Source organism: Pristis pectinata, chromosome 9 (genome assembly GCF_009764475.1).
Source record: "Pristis pectinata isolate sPriPec2 chromosome 9, sPriPec2.1.pri, whole genome shotgun sequence".
Taxonomy (NCBI): Eukaryota; Metazoa; Chordata; class Chondrichthyes; order Rhinopristiformes; family Pristidae; genus Pristis; species Pristis pectinata.
In genome coordinates this window covers 23,704,320-23,722,899 of record NC_067413.1, presented here as the reverse complement: position 1 = coordinate 23,722,899, position 18,580 = coordinate 23,704,320, and the positions used below count along the sequence as shown (strand labels likewise).

The 18,580-nt window shown below is 40.0% G+C and overlaps 1 protein-coding gene across 6 annotated transcripts in view; it reads left to right on the top strand.

Moving 5' to 3' along the window:
• Positions 1-18,580, top strand: part of LOC127574573 (DNA topoisomerase 1-like) — an 85,336-nt gene that overhangs the window by 46,098 nt on the left and 20,658 nt on the right. For all 6 annotated transcript variants that reach the window (XM_052023680.1, XM_052023679.1, XM_052023678.1 and 3 more), the window contains 6 exons: positions 1,294-1,409; positions 3,038-3,159; positions 3,611-3,733; positions 9,707-9,894; positions 13,917-14,061; positions 16,553-16,696. In XM_052023680.1, coding sequence (XP_051879640.1) covers positions 1,294-1,409; positions 3,038-3,159; positions 3,611-3,733; positions 9,707-9,894; positions 13,917-14,061; positions 16,553-16,696 — 838 coding nt within the window. The remainder of the gene's footprint in view (positions 1-1,293; positions 1,410-3,037; positions 3,160-3,610; positions 3,734-9,706; positions 9,895-13,916; positions 14,062-16,552; positions 16,697-18,580) is intronic.

The window sequence follows — 18,580 nt, the reverse complement described above, 5'->3', positions numbered from 1 at the left end:
TTTGTAGTGAGGTGATAAACCAGTGAATTGGGGCCACTGTTTGAGATGTCAGATAGGTGAATAAGGAGGTCCAGATAAGGTCATAAATTTGTGGGATGGTATTGTATTCACTACTGGAATTGCAGCACCAGTAGTGGGCTGATAAGTTAATTTAATGGACAAACCTAAAGTAGGTTCTCTGGAGCAGACTTGGACCTGTTGGTGCAGGTTCTTAAGTAATGTTGAAGCAAGCATCAAGCGTTTTAAAGACCTGTTTTATTTTGCATCAATGACCCAAGGAAAGTGCAGATTACATGAATGACAATTATGAAAGTGCTGTCCAAGTAAATATTCTATTCCTTCTGATGTCACTGTGTATGTCCGGGCTCCTCAATGCATAGGTGTTTCAAATGCACAAAGGAGTTGGAAGTACCATGGATCATGCAAGTTGCAATAAGTCTCTACCTTATTTTTCCCTGTTTTTTCTAAAATTATGGCCCTTCAATCCAATTTCCCGGTGTTATTTTTTTGCTTCCTCAATGGCAGTAGTATGTACATTTCACTTAACTCTGAAATTACCCTGAGAGCATAGCATTTGCACATATTTATAAACCATTTTATAGCCTGAACAGTCCTTTTCATATTCAAACTGGCTAGCAATCAAATGTTGTATCTGAAACTGAACAAAATGTGATTATTTTATTATGTTTTCTAAGTTTTTAAATGCTTTAATTAATGTAAGGTCAGCAACTGATTTATGGAGCGTTAAAGATGCATTCCAGTATAATCAGAAGGGCCAACACTTCTCCGAAGCTCCTTTACTCTGTTAGTGCAACAACAGAAGTGCACTGTCCCAACAAATAGGGTAAATGGACAATAAAGAGGCTAAGGGTTTTAACCTCCCGAAGTGCGCAGTGTTCTGTGATTTGGTCGGGGTGGTGGGGTGGTAGAGTTGGTGGTGGAATGCATTAGTTAGTTCAGATGGTATAAATCTTGCCTCATGAATTTAATATAGAGCATTTTGAAGTCCCAGGAACTACATGTGGTCCAGCATTTTAAAAGGTTCAAGTAAGTAACGTACTTGATTCCATCACATCATGTCTTTGCAAGCAAAGGAGAATTGTTCCTATGACCTTTCCAGATAAATATTAGTGAAAGTTGTGAATGCCCTCAGTACCATGTGGAAGAAAAATTTGTTCAAGGATGGACACCAACTGGTTCGTAGTCTTTTCCTTCACTTGACCATCGGTTATTGAAAAGTATTGGTCTATTCTAACTTTTGCTCCCTGTGGAATTTATACATTCTGTCATCAGGTGGGAAGAGGAACTCTATGAAGATGGTGTAAAATGGATGTTTCTGGAACACAAAGGCCCATTATTTGCACCTGAATATGAGAGCCTTCCCTCTGGTGTCAATTTCTATTACAATGGTAAGTAATATTGTACTGCCAGCTCTTAATGCAGTGATGGTCTGGGTTAGTTCTTAACAATATTTTAAATCTTTGTCATTAAACAGTACACTTGACAAAAAAAAAGCTTTGCTGTCATGGCGAATGTGTAAATTAGCAGTCAGGACCTGAGGTCAGGATTGAATACCACAATTACCCTTTCAGGAATAGAAGGTTGAATAATATAAAAAGTTGAGCAAAACCTGCCACTGAGAGTCATCCTCTGTGGAGCTTCTGGTTCTCCTTTCAATGTCTAAGTTTCTAGTTGAAAATGTCTTGAGCTGTGTCCACTTTTTATTTAAAAGTTTTTTGCATTTATTTTGCATTTTCATGCTCTGTACATGTCTGGTGATTTTTTTTTTTGAAGTGTAGATATTCAGCACATGTCATACTTCGATTAAAGTAATTTGAGGGATCATCAGCATTAGCTGGAACACTGGAAAAACATTATTCTCTTCAAAAATTTCCACTAGGTGTTATGTATCCACCTGACCAGATAGGTGATATCTCACATTGCAGTGCGTGCTGTTTTGTAATGGCATCATGGGTACATTTTGAACTAAAGTTTTAAAAAGCATCTTGAGTTCACAACCTCCTGCTTCAGTGAGAGAATGCTATCAAGTGAACTAAACTGAGGTTAATTTAAACAAGTGCATATCCAAATCACAATAAAATGGTATGCCATTTTGATTCCCATCATTGTCAAGTGAGTCTGAGTTTGCATAATCCTAATTTCACTTAATATTCTTGTCACCCCTTTTGCCATATTTAGGTGGATCAGATTCCATTATCTGAAAAAGGCTTTTCTCGTTATTGTAATTCGTACTCATTTGAACTAATTTTCACATTGTGCATGGACATAACTTCAGTATCTGAAAAGAAAAAGCTAACAGTTTTGATTCTGAAGATACTCTGGTGATTAGGCCACAACTGTGAAACAGAACTAAAAACACAATATGCTAGAAATACTCAGCAGCTCAGGCCATGTATGTGGGAAGAGAAACGGCTAATGTTTTAGCTCAAAGACCCTTCAGAATGAATGAAGGGTTATTGACCTGAAAGGATAAGTCTGTTTCTCCACGGTTGCTACCTGACCTGCTGAGTGTCCTTTTGTACAGGAAGTCCCCAGGTTACGAACGAGTTCTGTTTTTGAGACTGTTCGTAACCCAATTTTGTCTGTAACTTGGAACAGTGTCCGCGCGTGCGCACTTGGCCTGGGGATCGTGGCTGCACGTGGCCCCAGCCGCACATACGCACTTGGCCCAGGGTTGGGCCAAAGAAGGTGTACTGCCGCCGTGGTAGGATGGGGGGCCGGTCCCGCTTACGAACCGAAGGTCGTTAAGACCACGAAGGTCGGTTCGTATGTACGGGTGTTCGTAAGTCGGGGACTTCCTGTATTTTTGTTTTTGTTTCAGATTTCCAGCATCTGCAATTATTTACTTTTCAGTTTAGATTCTAAATCAGTTTCTGGTTCTGCAAAAGACTATAAGGTAGTTTGATATTTCCTTAGTTTTAGTTCAGTTTTCATTTTGTTTCACTTATACAGTTTGCAATAACTGTTCTTTGCCTCTCATATTTTGGTAATTTGTTTCGTTAATCATTTTGAATAGGCAATCAAATGAAGTTGACTCCTGCAGCAGAGGAAATGGCCACCTTCTTTGCCAAGATGCTGGATCATGAGTACACCACAAAGGCAATTTTCAGACAGAACTTCTTCGAGGACTGGCGGCAGGTGTGTGTTTTTGTTTTAATTGATAAACCTTTGTTTTTGGGTTTCCTTGGAGATTACATGGCTGCTAGTGGTACAGGGTGTTTAACCATAATGCCTCTGGTATCGTCATTGGTATGGCCTGATAGATATTTTTCTCTCCTTATCATTTTCATGTGCTGGTATCCCATTAAAATCACTTCTAGCTTTGTTGAATTTAGTTGTGTGCCATTTAGCTGCTGACTTTGCCTGTGAATTAGTCACTGCATTTCAAATAAGTCATTGTCTGTAAGATGTTACGCAATGCCACAACCCCTTGACTTTATATAACATGTACAAAATAATTTGTGCCCAGGTACTAAGGTTTTTGCATAACAAGTCTGAAAGTCAATAAAAATGCATGTTTGAACTGATTTGAGTGATAGATCCTAATATAATTGTTTCTCATTTATTTGGGATTTGCTTTGGGTTACAGGAAATGAACAGCTCAGAGCAGATGATAATCACCGACCTAAATAAATGCGATTTCAGGGATATTCATCAATACTTCACTGAAAAAGCAGAGGCCAGGAAAGCATTGCCCAAGGAAGAAAAACAGGTAGAAGCATGTTTGTCAAGTAGAAAAATATTTCAATTGTCCAATCAGGAAGGTAATGATTTGTGCTGAGGTACGATCTGATTCTATTGACAGCTCCCCAGAAAAGCCACTTAAGTGAACCTGTGCAGTATTATAGCAGCTCAGTTAAACTCAAACCTTTGGCTTTAAATATGAAAATTGTGGCATAAGGTTGGAAGGTAATAAATGTTTGTTCAAAAGGGAGAGTAAAAATTTATAATAAACCCAACTAAAGTCTATGGTGGTCTAAAATGATTGTGGAAAAACTTAAGGCTGGTGAATTGGGTATGCCGTTTGCCTAGTAAATTTAACTCCATTTTTCAATAGCCAGTTTAAGAGATTCTTCCTCAAGTTAAAGAATTTCTATGCTTTTATCCGACTGACTTTTTGAATAGAAGAATGAGGGGTGACTTTACTCAAATATATATGATCCCTTGGGGGAGCTGTGGGGCTTGACAGGGTAGATGTGGAGATGTTTTCACTTATGGGGTGGGGGCGGGTCATGAACAAGGGGACACATTTACAAGATAAGGGATCAGTCATTTAAAACTTTACATATATGCATTGAAATTTCTTTTCCTAGAGGGTAAAGAATATCTGGAATTCTCTGCTTTAGAGGGTGGTGGAGGCCAGATCGTTAGAAATATGTAAAGTGAAGATAAATATTTTAGAGATTGAGGGCTATGGCACAGTACAGGATTTATGGCATTCAACACCACCATTCCCTCTGTACTAATAATCAAGCTTCAAAACCTGGGCCTCTGTACCTCCCTCTGCAACTGGATCAATGACTTCCTTATCGGGAGACCACGGTCAGAACAGATTGCTAATAGCATCTCCTCCTTGCTGACTATCAAAACAGGTGCACCTCAAGGATGTGTGCTTAGCCCACTGCTCTACTCTCTCTACGTTCATGACTGTGTGGCTAAGTACAGCTCAAATGCCATCTATAAATTTGCCGATGACGCCACTGTTGGTAGAATCTCAGATGGCAACGAGCAGGCTTACAGGACTGAGCTAGATTGGCTGGTTGAGTGGTGTCGCGGCCACAGCTTCACACTCAACATCAGCAAGTCCAAGGAGCTGATTGTGGACTTCAGGAGGGGGAAGTCAGGAGAACACACATTAGTCCTTGTTGAGGGGTCAGCAGTGGAAAGGGTGAGCAGCTTCAAGTTCCTAGGTGTTGACATTTCAGAGGATCTATCCTGAGCCCAACACATTGATGCATCATGAAGAAGTCACACCTGTGCCTCTACTTAGGAGTTGGAGGAGATTTGGTATCTCACCAAAGACTCTTACAAATTTCTGTAGATGTACAGTGGAGAGCATTCTTACTGGTTGCATCACAGCCTAGTATAGAGGCTCCAATACACAGGATCACAAGAGGCTGCAGAGGGTTATACACTCAGCTCCATCACGGGCACAACCCTCCCCACCATTGAGGACATCTTAAAGAGGCAGTGCCTCAAGAATGTGGCATCCATCATTAAGGACCCACATCATCTAGGGCATGCCCTTTTCTAGTTACTACCATCAGGGAGAAGGTACAGGAACCTGAAGACCCACACTTAATGATTCAGGAACAGCTTCTTTCCCTCCACCAGATTTCTGAATGATCCATGAACGCTACCTCATTGCACTAATTATTTATTTTTGTAATCTATAAATTTTAATGTATTTGCACTGTACTGCTGCCACAAAACAACAAATTTCACATCATGTGTCAGTGATAATAAATCTGAGTCTGCATAGATCAGCCCATATTATATTGAATGGTGGGGCAGGCTTGAGGGGCCTGGAGGCCTTCCCCTCCTATTTTCTTGTAATCTCCTAGACGTAAGCAAACTGACAGAAACTGCAATTGCTGGAAATCTGAAATAAAAATAAAAGATGCTGGAAATACTCAGCAGGTCAGACAACATTTATAGAAAGAAAAAATGTTTCAGGTCAATGACCACTCCTCATCAAAAATTGAAGTGTAAGATTTGAAATGACCTTGGGCATTATCAGTTCAGTTTTGTGCTGTACACACCCTGACATCGGAAACTGCTGCCTTATGGCCAATTAGTATTAGCCAGTCCCCATAGCTGCAAAAAGCAATAGGTATGAAAACTTAAAGTAGTAATTGGTTTGAGATGCAGCTTATATTTAGCTATACCTGACCTGACAGTTATGGTAGTAATATTTGTTTATATAAAAAAAATTAGAATTATTTGCTGCCAACATCATTAAGCCAAATAAATCCAAAAATTTGCAATTTCTCAATCAAAGCCATGTACATGCAATCAAGATTCAGGAGATTTGCACCTAATTTGTAACACAACTAATTTATTTTTGTTTTGTAAACCGAATGACCTGATACATATTCAGCTTGTAGAACAAATAAACTGCTCCATTTTAATAAATGTCAACTTCCAGTTGATGTTAAATGCATTGGTAAATACCATGAGTTGAAATATTGATGGCTTTGGCACCTCGGAACTAGAAAAACGATTTGCTGTTGCATGTGCTTTCTTGGTCATTGTCAGATAACTTCTGGAAAGTGCATGTAAATTTGGTGACTGTTTCCCATACGCAAATTCACTGATGCCACTCATTGCCAAACCACACATTTAAGGAGTGGTTACTTGGTCAGAGTGCTAGCTGGTTATTGCTCTCCATGTGCCTATACCTTGGGTGTTCAGAAAGGAATATGCATATAATATTGTGAAATTAACTGTATTTTTTTGAGTTTTATGTATGTTTAAAAACATAAATTAAGAACTTGCTGCATTTTGGTAGATTTATGATGTTTAAATCAAATAACATAATCCTGCATATCACCTGTATGCCTGAGGCATTTTTAAGGCATAATGTAGAGAAGAGATGAAATATAATTTAACTAATGTGACTGTAATTATGCATCTTATTATTTTGCTTGTAGCCTATTTCTAACAAATTTCTCTTGCAAAATCCTGTCCAAAATATTTAACCTATTCCTAATCAACATTGGCTGACCCATGTTGGGAGTAGATGAATAATTAAGGAAGTAAGAAAACAAAAAGTAGGTTATTTGATCTTCTTGAATGGCAGGGCAGGCACGAGGGGCCAAGTGGTGTACTGCTGTGTTTCTTGTGTTATTTGGCTGCTCATGCTTTTTCTGCTGTTCATTAAGATCATGGCTGGGCTTTTATGTCAGTGCATTTTGCTGCCCTGATCCTATCTCCCTTGATTCCTTTAATATCTAATAATATATCAATCTTCCTTAAATAGACTCAATGACTAGGCCTCCACAGAAATTCCAGAGTTTCACAACTTTCAAGGTGAAGGAATTTCTTATCTCTGGCCTGAATGGTCAGCTCTTTATTCTAAGACTATACCCCTAGTTCTCCTCACCCTAGCAAGAGAAAACATAAATTCCACATCTGCTCTTAAGAATTTTGTATATTCCAATGAGACGATCTGATTCTTCTAACCTGAGAGAATACCAGCCCAGTCTGCTTAATCTGTCCTTTATGACAAATCCAACCTACTCCCATCAAAGTCATCAATCTGCATGCTGTTTGTCACAAGTAAATAAGGAGACAAGACTTCTACATGATATTCCGAATGCTGTATCATCAGGGGTCTATATAATAAGAGCAGAACATCTCTTTTGTAGAAAGAAGAGTTAACTGACAGTCTTCAACCTGAAACATTAATTCTTGTTTCTCTTTCCACAGATATTGCCTAACCCACTTAATATTTCTAGTATTTTCTGTTTTTATTTGATTTTAAGTGCCAGCAGTTTTTTTTTGATTTTCATCTGTGGTACTTGAATCCTCTTGTAATAAAGGTCAATTTGTCATTTTTCTTTCTAACTTTTTTACTCTACCAGTGTGTTAACATTCAAAGATTCATGAACAAGAAGGACCTGTTTATCCTATCCATTAATTGATCCAGTCGGTGCCAGTATAATACCCCCCAATACCGTGCAGTCTAGTTTTGTATAATAACTCTTGTTTGGCTTGTATTACTCGCACTAATTTCTTTGAGCTCATTCATTCTAAACTTGTAGTTCTCTGGAAGGTTTCTTCCATGAAGAAAGACAAAGTATTTATTTTCTCTGTGATTCCTTTATTGGCCAATAGAATTTCTCCTGCCTCAGTTGGTAAGGGACCCCTATTAACTTTAGCTACTCTTTCCCTTTTTTTCCATAGATGTAGGTGTGTCTAGTTTACATTTATTTCCTGAAACCATACTCTCATATTCTATTTTGTTCATCAATACCTTGGACCACCTCCAGTGAATTCTGAAAATTTCTCAATCCTTAAGACCGCATTTTATTTTTTATGGAAACACTGTTGTTTCCTTTGATAAATTACTGTAATTAACTTATTTTGATAGCCATGGCTAAACTCCTTCTCCTGTTGGATTTTTTTTGGCTTCGTTATATGAGGTTTTATATAGTTGTAAACTATGTATGGATAAATTTCAGACATTGTTTGCTGACATACCTAATAGGCCTTTGTGATTTACTTCATTCTAATTATAAGACCCTAGTTTTGGATTAAAGTAAATTACTTCCAATTTTTATATTAAAAAAAAATCTATAATATTACGATTACTGCTCCACAAAGACCCTTTAAGGTTAACCTTTTTTCATTACCATAATATGAGATCTAAAATAGTCAGTTTCCTTGTTATAAATCTAGAAAATTATTTCTTGTATAATACCTGAATTTATTCTCCATATTATTTGCTTTTTCCAATCTGTATGTAGATGCAAGTACCCTGTGGCTGACTGTATTAACCTTATCACATGCATCTCTAATTTCCTGACTAAATTTAATTAAATGAGTAGTTATTTGATATTTTCCTTGAAATTATTCATTTTACTGTTATGATTTTGTTTGAATCAGTATTCTGAATCTGTAAAATAATGAAAATGGGATAGAAAATTTGTCTGCAATCTCCTATCAAGCTCAACAGTACAAATATTTTCAGTTATTACTATTAGCAAAATTAGGCCCATTCACATTTGCCCAACATTGTCAATTAGTTGTTAGGTTCTAGTAAAGTAGTAGCACAGCACTACTTTATTGCAGCAGTGCAATGTGAATCCATTGGATGTCTCAGATATATAGTTAAATCAAAAGTACTTTTAAAACAGAAAGTACTTGATTCAGCAGACTAGGAGGCAGCATCCCATACTTCGGTATGTATTCTGTTTGGTGGGATTTAAGAGGTGATGTTGTGTATTTGGGCCTTTTCATTATAGTTAGTAGTGATTTGAATAAGTGGATAGAAAGAGGCATTCAAGTTGTAGGTGGTGCTCGGCTGAGTGGTAAGTACTGCAGGTGCATTCAGAAAGTTATGAAGGTAGACTATTGGATTAAAGTTAGTGGGCACAAATGACAGATTTATGTTATGTTAGGGCAGATGTGATCAACTTCAAATCCAGCGAAGATTTTGTTAAATTGTGGTTGGGATTGTCGGTAAACTGAAAGATATAGGGCCATGTACAACGATCATTAAAGCTAGTAAATAAGTATCTAAAATATTTAAAATAGTAGTCTTTTTTCATAGTGTCCAAATAGAAATGGGTGGATAAAATAAATAAGTTCTTCTATGGGAACAGCACAAGGAGTGAATAAAATGGGTAGAAATATTTTTAGATATTTTGGATATTAGTCATGTGATTATCGAAACACACGGTGAAATGCATCTTTTTACGTTACTGAGCATGTGCTGGGGGCAGCTCGCAAGTATGGCCACTCTTCTGGCGCCAACATTGCATGCCCACAACTCCTAACCTGTACGTCTTTTGAATGTGGGAGGAAACCGGAGCACCTGGAGGAAACCCACACAGACACGGGAGAATGTACAAACTCCTTACAGACAGCAGTGGGAATTGAACCCCGGTCGCTGGTGCTATAATAGTGTTACAGTAATCACTAATGAACTATGAGGTGAAAATTCAGCCATTCCTTGCAGAAATTAAAGATTGAACAAGATGCAATCACAGAGGAGTACGGCTACTGTATAATGGACGGGCATCGGGAAAGAATTGCCAACTTCAAAATTGAGCCACCAGGGCTTTTTCGTGGTCGTGGTGACCATCCAAAGATGGGAAAACTAAAGAGAAGGATCATGCCTGAAGATGTCATCATCAATTGCAGCAGGTAAATGGATAACATGATAAAATCCAAAAAATAAGATTATGGGGATACCCCTCTCCTGTGATTTGTATCTTTTTATCTTTCCACCTTGTTTCTTTCAGCCATGAATTCATGCAGTTTTCCTTATGAGCACACACATTGAACTTTGTGGTTTAACAATATTGTTGATATGTTTGTGGCTGAACATTTCTTTCTTATGACATTTGCTTCTCTTTGCAAAGGGAAACCTTCGAGTGTATCTTGTTTCTTTACATGAAGGAAAATGTAATTGTTTTCATATTCTTTTGTTTTGCAAAAAGAATCTGGATTGGGTGATAAACTGGTTGCACTGGCTACATTACCTTTTAGGTAGTTCCTGATTATCAGGGATGACTTGCTTCCATTCTGGTTTTGTGGGTTGTGAGGTGGCTACTGAGGCCAGTGTAGGAACTGCAGATAAGGCAGGTAGCGGCCAGAGGGGTGAGTGAATGAGTAGTTTGTTAGATGGTCCTTTCTTTCTGCAGCTGTGCTCCCAATGCATGGCGTCAACATTTGTAGTGCCGTCCTGGATGTTTCTTTTCCATTTGGGTGGGAAATACCCAGAAGTCAGTGGGGATGCTGCATTTCTCCAAGGAGGCTTTGAGCACATCCTTGAATCTTTTCCTCTGCTTGCTTGATAATCTCTCCCCATGAATGCTCAGAATAGAGTTAGTTTTGAGAATATAGCATTCAGCAAGCAAGCAATATGGTCTAACCAGTGTAGCCAATTGAGCGCAGCTAGGGCCTCAGTACAGTAATACTCCAATAATCCAACGTGTTGCAGGAGCCCTGGCTGAGATATTTGCATCATTAACCACGGGTGAGCTTCCAGTAGATTCGAGTGTAGTGACTCGTTCATGCCAAACTAACAGATATTCCAGACTATTGGATGGTATTTCTATTGCTACCCAACGCATTGTTAATTGACTCTATTTTTAAATGCCTCACTGCATTATGATAAATTTTCCAACGAATCAGCTCAGTGGGAAGGAAGTGCAGGAACCAGGGCCCTGGTGAGTTGAAATGGAGCGTGGCAAACATCACCTATCAAGCTAGATGCCGAACCATTAGGATTTCCAAATAATTGGACAATGGATGATTAGAGTTTCTCTACTGGGAATGAGGCCTTGGAGTGGATGCTGATATTTATTATCCAAACAGTGAATTTGGAGGATTTTGCATACAGCGCTGATGGGATTTTTTCAGTGCCTTTAGCTGCCTTCTGTAGATTCTCCAGGTCTCAGAAGCATAACTGAGGGCAGGCATTAGTGTTGTCCAGTAGGCCATGATTTCTCTGCCAGGTGTGAGGTCTTGAACTAATCCAGGTTAAAATTAACCAGTAAGGTGTAAACACTCAAGATGCAGTATGCAGACGATGCTTGTGTTTGCACTCAGAGGTCAAGCTGAAAGTCATCAATGTCACTTTTACTGAAGCACGTGAGGTGATACAACATCTGTAAGACCAAGTTCCTCTACCAATCTGCACCACTCTTGGCTTCCAGCAATAAAGGTTCATGATAAGATCCTAGAAATGGGGGGGTAGGGGGGGAACCACTTCCTATTTCTCAGGAGCCACCTCTTGGATGACAGACATCGATGATGAAATTCACCACTGCTTACAATGTGCTTAGTCTTTGACTGATTGAGGAGGGTATTTAATTTTATTTATTTTCATTTTCCTCCTTTGTCTTTTCCTAGTCAATGTCAGCTGAAGCTCAAGATTTTGGCAGTTTGTTTTGATTCTTTATATGAAGCACAACATAATTAGTGTAAGTGTGGCTCTTGGGGCACAAGCAAGTGAAGTAGATTGGATACATATAGAAGAAGCAGAGGCACGGATCTGAAATTGATTATTTCTCTAACCTATTCCCGGTAGGGATATCAGTCTGATCTGGGCAAAAAGGGGAGCATGAGATAACTTTGGCAGAGAATAAGGAAAATCCAAAGAGATTTTATAAAGTATATTAAGGGAAAAATAGAGAAAGAATAGGGCCCCTCAAAGACCAATGGAGACACCCTTGTGTAGAGCTGCAGGAGATGGGCAAGGTCTTTAATGAATATTTTTCCTCTGTTTTTACTGTGGAGAAAGACGTGAAGACTTCAGAACTAGGAAAAGTAAATGGGGAGGTCTTGGAATAGTCCGCATTACAGTAGAGGAGGTGCTGGATATTTTAAAAGGTATGAAGATGGACAAATCTCCAAGGCCTGACCAGGTTTATCAAGAACACTGTGGGAGGCTAGAGAAGAAATTGCAGGGTCCCTGGCTGAGATGTTTGCATTAGCATTAGCCACGGGTGAGGTACTGGTAGGCTGGAGGGTAGCGAAATGTTGTGACTTTATTTAAGAAGGGTGTCAAAGAAAAACCTGGGAACTATAGGCCAGTAAGTCTAACGTCTGTGGTAAGCAAGTTACTGGAGAGGATTCTGAAGGGTAAGGTGTACTTACATCTAGAAAGATGGGGGTTGATTAAGGGTAGTCAGCATAGTTTTGTGCATGGGAGATCATGCCTTATGAACTCAATTGATTAAGAAACTCAAACTGAGGTGACCGAGAAAGTTGATGAGGGCAGGGCTGTAGATGTGGTTTATATAAACTTCAGTAAGGCCTTTAAGGCTCCACGTGGTAAGGTGCTCTGGAAGGTTCACCTTCCATTAACAATGACATGGAATCCAGGGAGAGCTGGCTAATTGGATACACAGTTGGCTTGATGGTGGAAGATTGTTTCTTGGGTTGGAGGCAAGTGACTAATAGTGTGCCTCCAGTCGGGGCTGGGCCCATTGTTGTTTCTCATCTGTATCAATAATTTGGAATAGAATATACAAGGCATGGTTAGTAAGTTTTCAGATGACACTAAAATAGGTGGTACTGTGGACAATGAAGAAGGTTATCAAAAATTACAGAGGGATCTTGATCAGCAAAGTAAGTGGACCGAGGAATGACAACTGGAGTTCAATTCAGATAAGTGCGAGCTGTTGCATTTTGGAAAGTCAATTCCAGGTAGGGCTTTCACAGTGAACGGCAGGGCCCTGGGGAGTGTTGTATAACAGAGGGACCTTGGAGTACAAGTACATGGTTCACTGAAAGTGGAGTCATAAGTAGACAGGGTGGTGAAGGCTTTTGGCATGCTGGCCTTCATAAGTCAGGGTTGAGTATAAAAGTTGGTAGGTCATGGTGCAGTTGTACAGGATGCTGGTAAGGCCACACTTGGAGTATTGTGTTCAGTTTTGGTTGCCCTGTTAGAGGAAAGATGTTATTAAACTGGAAAAAGTACAGAAAAGATTTACAAGGATGCTGCCAGGACTTGAGGGACTGAGTTTTTGGAGAGGTTAGTCAAGCTAGGACTTTATTCCTTAGAGCATAGGAGACTGAGAGATGATCTTGGAGGTGTATAAAATCATGAGGGGCATAGATGGGGTGAATGCACTTGGTCTTCCCAGAGTTGGGGTATCAAGAACAAGAGGGTGCAGGTTGAAGGTGAGAGGGGAAAGATTTAAGAGGAACTTGAGCAGCAATTTTTTTTGCACGGAGGGTGTCTATGTGGAATCGGCTGTCTAAGGAACTGGTTGAAGCAGGTACAATCACAATTTCTAAAAGACAATTGGACAGGTACATGGATTGGAAAGGTTTAGAAGGTTATGGGCCAGATGCTGACAAATAGGACTAGCTTGGATGGGCATCTTGGTCAGCATGGACCAGTTGGGCCAAAGGGCCTGTTTCCAGGCTGTATGACTCTAACTCAGATAGTGTTATTGAATTGGCACTTTATTGTACTGTTGTTGCAAATTAATTATAGTCAAATTGCTGTTGTTTTGAAGAAAGTGAAGTTACATTTTGCAGTAGATGTCCCATTCTGAGAGATTTTTTTTAAGTCCTTGAACAAGTGTATGAAGCTTTTCTGCCACAATCTGTTCATCTGTGATCCACATATAATTTGGACTAACATATTTTGTTAAGATGTATTGTCTGTTTGTTAACTTTATTTTTTTCAAATTTAACTTTTTATCCAGGGATTCAAAGATTCCAACACCTCCAGAAGGCCATCATTGGAAGGAAGTGCGTTTCGATAATAAGGTTACCTGGCTGGCATCATGGGTGGAAAATGTCCAGAATCTCAATAAATATGTCATGCTCAACCCGAGTTCCAAACTTAAGGTGTGTATTTCCTGTCATTTCCTTTACAAGATACTATTTTAACTTGTTCTTTCTCAAGACCAGATTTGTTCTTTCCCAGGAATGACCTGGTACAGACTTCAGGCTTTTGTAACGAACTCATAACATCTTTGAGAGTATAAACCAACCTTCAAAAATGTGCATTTTTAACAAAAAAATATACGTCAAAATGCAAATTCAGCAACAGTGTCGAATTTCAGTCTCCCCTCATTCCCAAAGCACTTCTAATATCCCACCCCCTCATTCCCAAAGCACTTCTAATATCCCACCCAGTATAATTCCATTCATCCACTGATCCTGCTAACAGTGTGAAAGTATTGCAGGGTATCTTGCTGAGACCCCACTGCCCCAAGTTACTGACCTGCCAATGTTCTGCAATTCCTATAGTCGCTGATACTCTGCCTTCTCACTACACTTTTTGTTACCTCTGCCAAGAACCCAGGCCCATTGCTCCCACTGCTCCTCCTGCCAGGTCCTTGTTGATGCTGCCTCCAACTTGGTCATAAGTGGATAACAATATCCTTTACGGAACAGACCACCAAGATCCTAAGAATTTATAGCAACCAAGTTTCATTTTTTATATTTAAAAAAAAAACTAATCCAAGTTGACATGGTTATGAAACTTGATTAAAAGGAGAGTTAGGATAGACGCTTCCTCTTTGAGGCAGCACCTCCTGTAGATGCTGTCAGAGCTCACCTTGACTCCCCCACTCAATCAGGTACTTCTAAATATTCATTTAGGATTCTTTAATTCCCTTCTATAAAAATGAATATTTAGGGATATGGATAGGGGAGTCAAGGTGAGCTGTTGCCTTAAGAAGGTGGCATTTAATATCAAGGATCCCCACCATCTGGGTTATGCCCTCTTCTTGCAGCTATCGTCAGGCAGGACTTACAGAACCCTGAAGTCCCACACCACCAGGTTGAGGAACAGCTAGTTTCCTACAGCCATCAGGTTCTTGAACTGCCCTACACAACCCTAAACCTAACTATGCAATGGAACACTACAAACTACCTCTTGTATTACTAAGGACTTGTATCTGATTGTGCCTTGTTTTTTGCACTAAGGTCTTGTTTTTGCACACTTTTTTCTCCCTTTACTGTCTTGTATAATTTATGTTCTGTGTGTTATCTGTACCTATGTGCCTGTGATGCTGCTGCAAGCAAGTTTTTCATTGTATCTGTACTTCACCTATACTTCTGCACATGATGATAAACTTGACTAGACTTGCTGGGCCCTTGTGATTAAATGTCTTATGAACACTTGGCTACTGTTTTTCAAAAAAAAACTTCTTTTACTAAGACCAAAAAAATTTCTGCAGCCACTTTAAGTAGTATCAGGCAGTTTCTTTATGGTGAAAATATAATTGCTGGCACTTCATCAATGAATTTGTTAGACATGTTGTGAAAATTGACTGATATGACCTGCATTGGAATTGCTGGCATTCATTTCTTCTACTGTAAGAATATGATGTGCAAATGATCCTTATGTCCAGTGTTCATTAATGTCAACCTTGCTCATAGTCTTTTTCCCCAGGATTGGGGAATCAAGAACTTGAGGGCATAGGTTTAAGGTGAGAGGAATGACATTTAATAGAAACCTGAGAGGCAACTTTTTCACCCAGAGCATGATCCATATATAGAATGAGCTGCCAGAGGAAGTGGTTGAGGCAAGTACGTAAACAACATTTAAAAGGCACTTGGACAAGTACGTGGATAGGAAAGGTTTAGAGGGATATGGCCGAAACCTTTGTCGATATGGACCAGTTGGGCCAAAGGGCCTGTTTCCATGCTCTGACCCTATAGAATGCATTTCACTGTCACCAATTAATATAACATGGAAGCAATGCATACAGAAAAGGTTATGGATGTCCTTGTTTGATTACAAATACATGTATGAAGGCTTTGCAGAAAGATGAACTATGTTCCTCTATTCTTTGTCAAATTTTTTTAAGGAAGCCGACCTTCCCCAACCCCCCTCTGCCCCCACAAATTCTGTCTCCCTCAAATTTGTAACTTTTCTTGTCACCAGCTTTAAGAGTGTTTAGAAAGGTGAGAGAACAGTTGACAGCAGCCGTTTCATTCCAGTAATTTCCCTGGAAGAGACTGACTTGCACAAAGGTAGGTTTCACTTTACACACAGTAGCCTTTCTATGGGAATTCAATAGTGTCCACTTTTGGGCCTTAGGGGGCATCAAGTCTAAGCCTGATGTTTCTTCATCCAATTCCTCATGTATCTTTAGTTCAAGAGGAATGATTATAGAATATTATCCTGCTTGAAATTAGCCAAAAACAAACATGAGATTGAACCAAAGAATTTCTAGAATGATACTGTTCAGTTACACATCAGTCATTGAGATGCTGAGGGCCAGATACTCTGGATCTTGAACTCAATAGAAAAGTGAAGTGTTAGCTCCAGTAAATAATTGATGTGCACAAATGTCATTGTATTGTTTTCTATTGAAACTTGCAGGGCGAGAAGGATTTGCAGAAGTATGAAATTGCCCGACGCCTGAAGGACAGGATTGATGCAATCCAAAGACAATATCGTTTAGATTGGAAATCAAGGGAAATGAAAACACGACAGCGAGCAGTGGCGCTTTATTTCATTGACAAAGTACAGTATTTTAGTGTTTATATCTCTGTTTTGCACAGTAAAGATGAATGAACTCAATGCATGACATTATCCCTTCTTAACCTTTCCACAGACCATGAACAATTCAGTTGCAGGTATAACCAGGGAAAAAATATTGATCCTTTGGGACCTGAAGGAAATTCTTCTGTGTGTAAAGGGAGAGGACATAGTTAACATGTCAAATAAATACCTTGCTGCATGCTAAAAAAAAAAGTAAAAGAATTATTGTGTGTACAGAGGAATTTTGTCAGATTGATATTAGGAATTGGACTTCTGTTATTAAGAACTTCCTGTTGAACTGATGAAAAAAACAAGATGATGCTGGAGGAATTCTGGCAGTGTCCATGGAGAGAAACAGCCAACATTTTGGGTCAGGACCCTTCTTCTGGACTGAAGATAGGAAAAGGGGAAACCCAATATATAGGTGGAAGAAACAGAGCAGTGATAGGTGGACAAAAGAGGGGATGCGGAGTGGGCACAAGGTGATGGGTAGATGCAGGTAAGAGATAGTGATGGGCAGATGGAGGGGAGGGCAGATCCACTAGGGGTTGGGTCAAAGGTATGGAGGCAGGTGCTCCATGGGGGGGGGTGGGGAGGGGAGGAAAAATTGAAAAAATAATGAGAAGGCACCTCTACCCTCATCCCCACCCCTCCCAGACCCAACAGTGATAGGGTTCCCCTTGTCCTCGCATTTCATCACACCAGCCTACGTATTCAACACATCATTCTCTGCCATCTCCATTGTGACCCCACCACCAAGCATATCTTCCCCTCTCCACACCTTTCTGCCTTATGCAGCGACTGCTCTCTCCACAACTCCCTAGTTCACTCCTCCCTTCCCACCCCAGGGATTTTGCACTGCCCCCGTCATAGCTGTAACACCTGCCCCTACACCACCTCCATCCAGGGTCCCAGATAGTACTTTAAGGTGAGACAGAGTGTTACCTGCACCTCCCCTTATATCATCTACTGCATTTTGTGCTCCAAGTGTGGCCTCCTCTACATTGGCAGGACCAAACGTAGACTAGATGACCGGTTTGTAGAACACCTGCACTTCATCTGTAACCGCGATCTACATCTCCCTGTTGCCAGTCACTTCAGCTCCCCGTCCCACTCCATCACTGATACATGTGTCCTTGGTCTCCTCCACTGCCAAAAGAAGTCCAAATGCAAACTAGAGGAACAACACCTCATTTTCCATCTTTACCTTACAGCCTAATGGCATGAACATCGAATTCGCCCACTTTAAGTAAACCAAACCATCCCCCTCTTTTCTCTCTCCTTACTTTTTACCCATCCCCCGGTGGATCTGCTCTCCCCTCCTCCCCCGCACCTGCCTATCACTATCTCTTACCTGCATCTACCCATCACCACCTTGTGCTCACCCCGCATCCCCTCTTTTGTCCACCTATCACTGCTCTGTTCTTTCTCTCTTTCCCACCACCCCCCCACCCTCCTGCCACCACCACCCCCGATATATTGGGCTTCCCCTTTTCCTATCTTCAGCCCTGAAGAAGGGTCCTGACCCAAAATGTTGATTGTTCTTCTCCATGGATGCTGCCTGGCCTGTTGAGTTCCTCCTGCATCTTGTTTTTTTATCTAGATTCCACCATCTGCAGTCCTTTGTTTCTCTTCCTCTTGAACTGTAAAGGTTTGAGTTGGCTCAGGATTTCAAGATGATAAAGAGTTTGGGTTTAGATAGAGCTGAGAGAGGAAAAAGTGATAGAAACAGATTCTATCAGCAATTTTGAAAGGAATTGTCAAGATATTTGAATGTGGAGATGAGCAGCATTAAAGGCAAAAAAAAAAACCAGGTTATGGAACTGAGCATGATTCTTTAATGAGCTAGCACAAGCATGACAAACC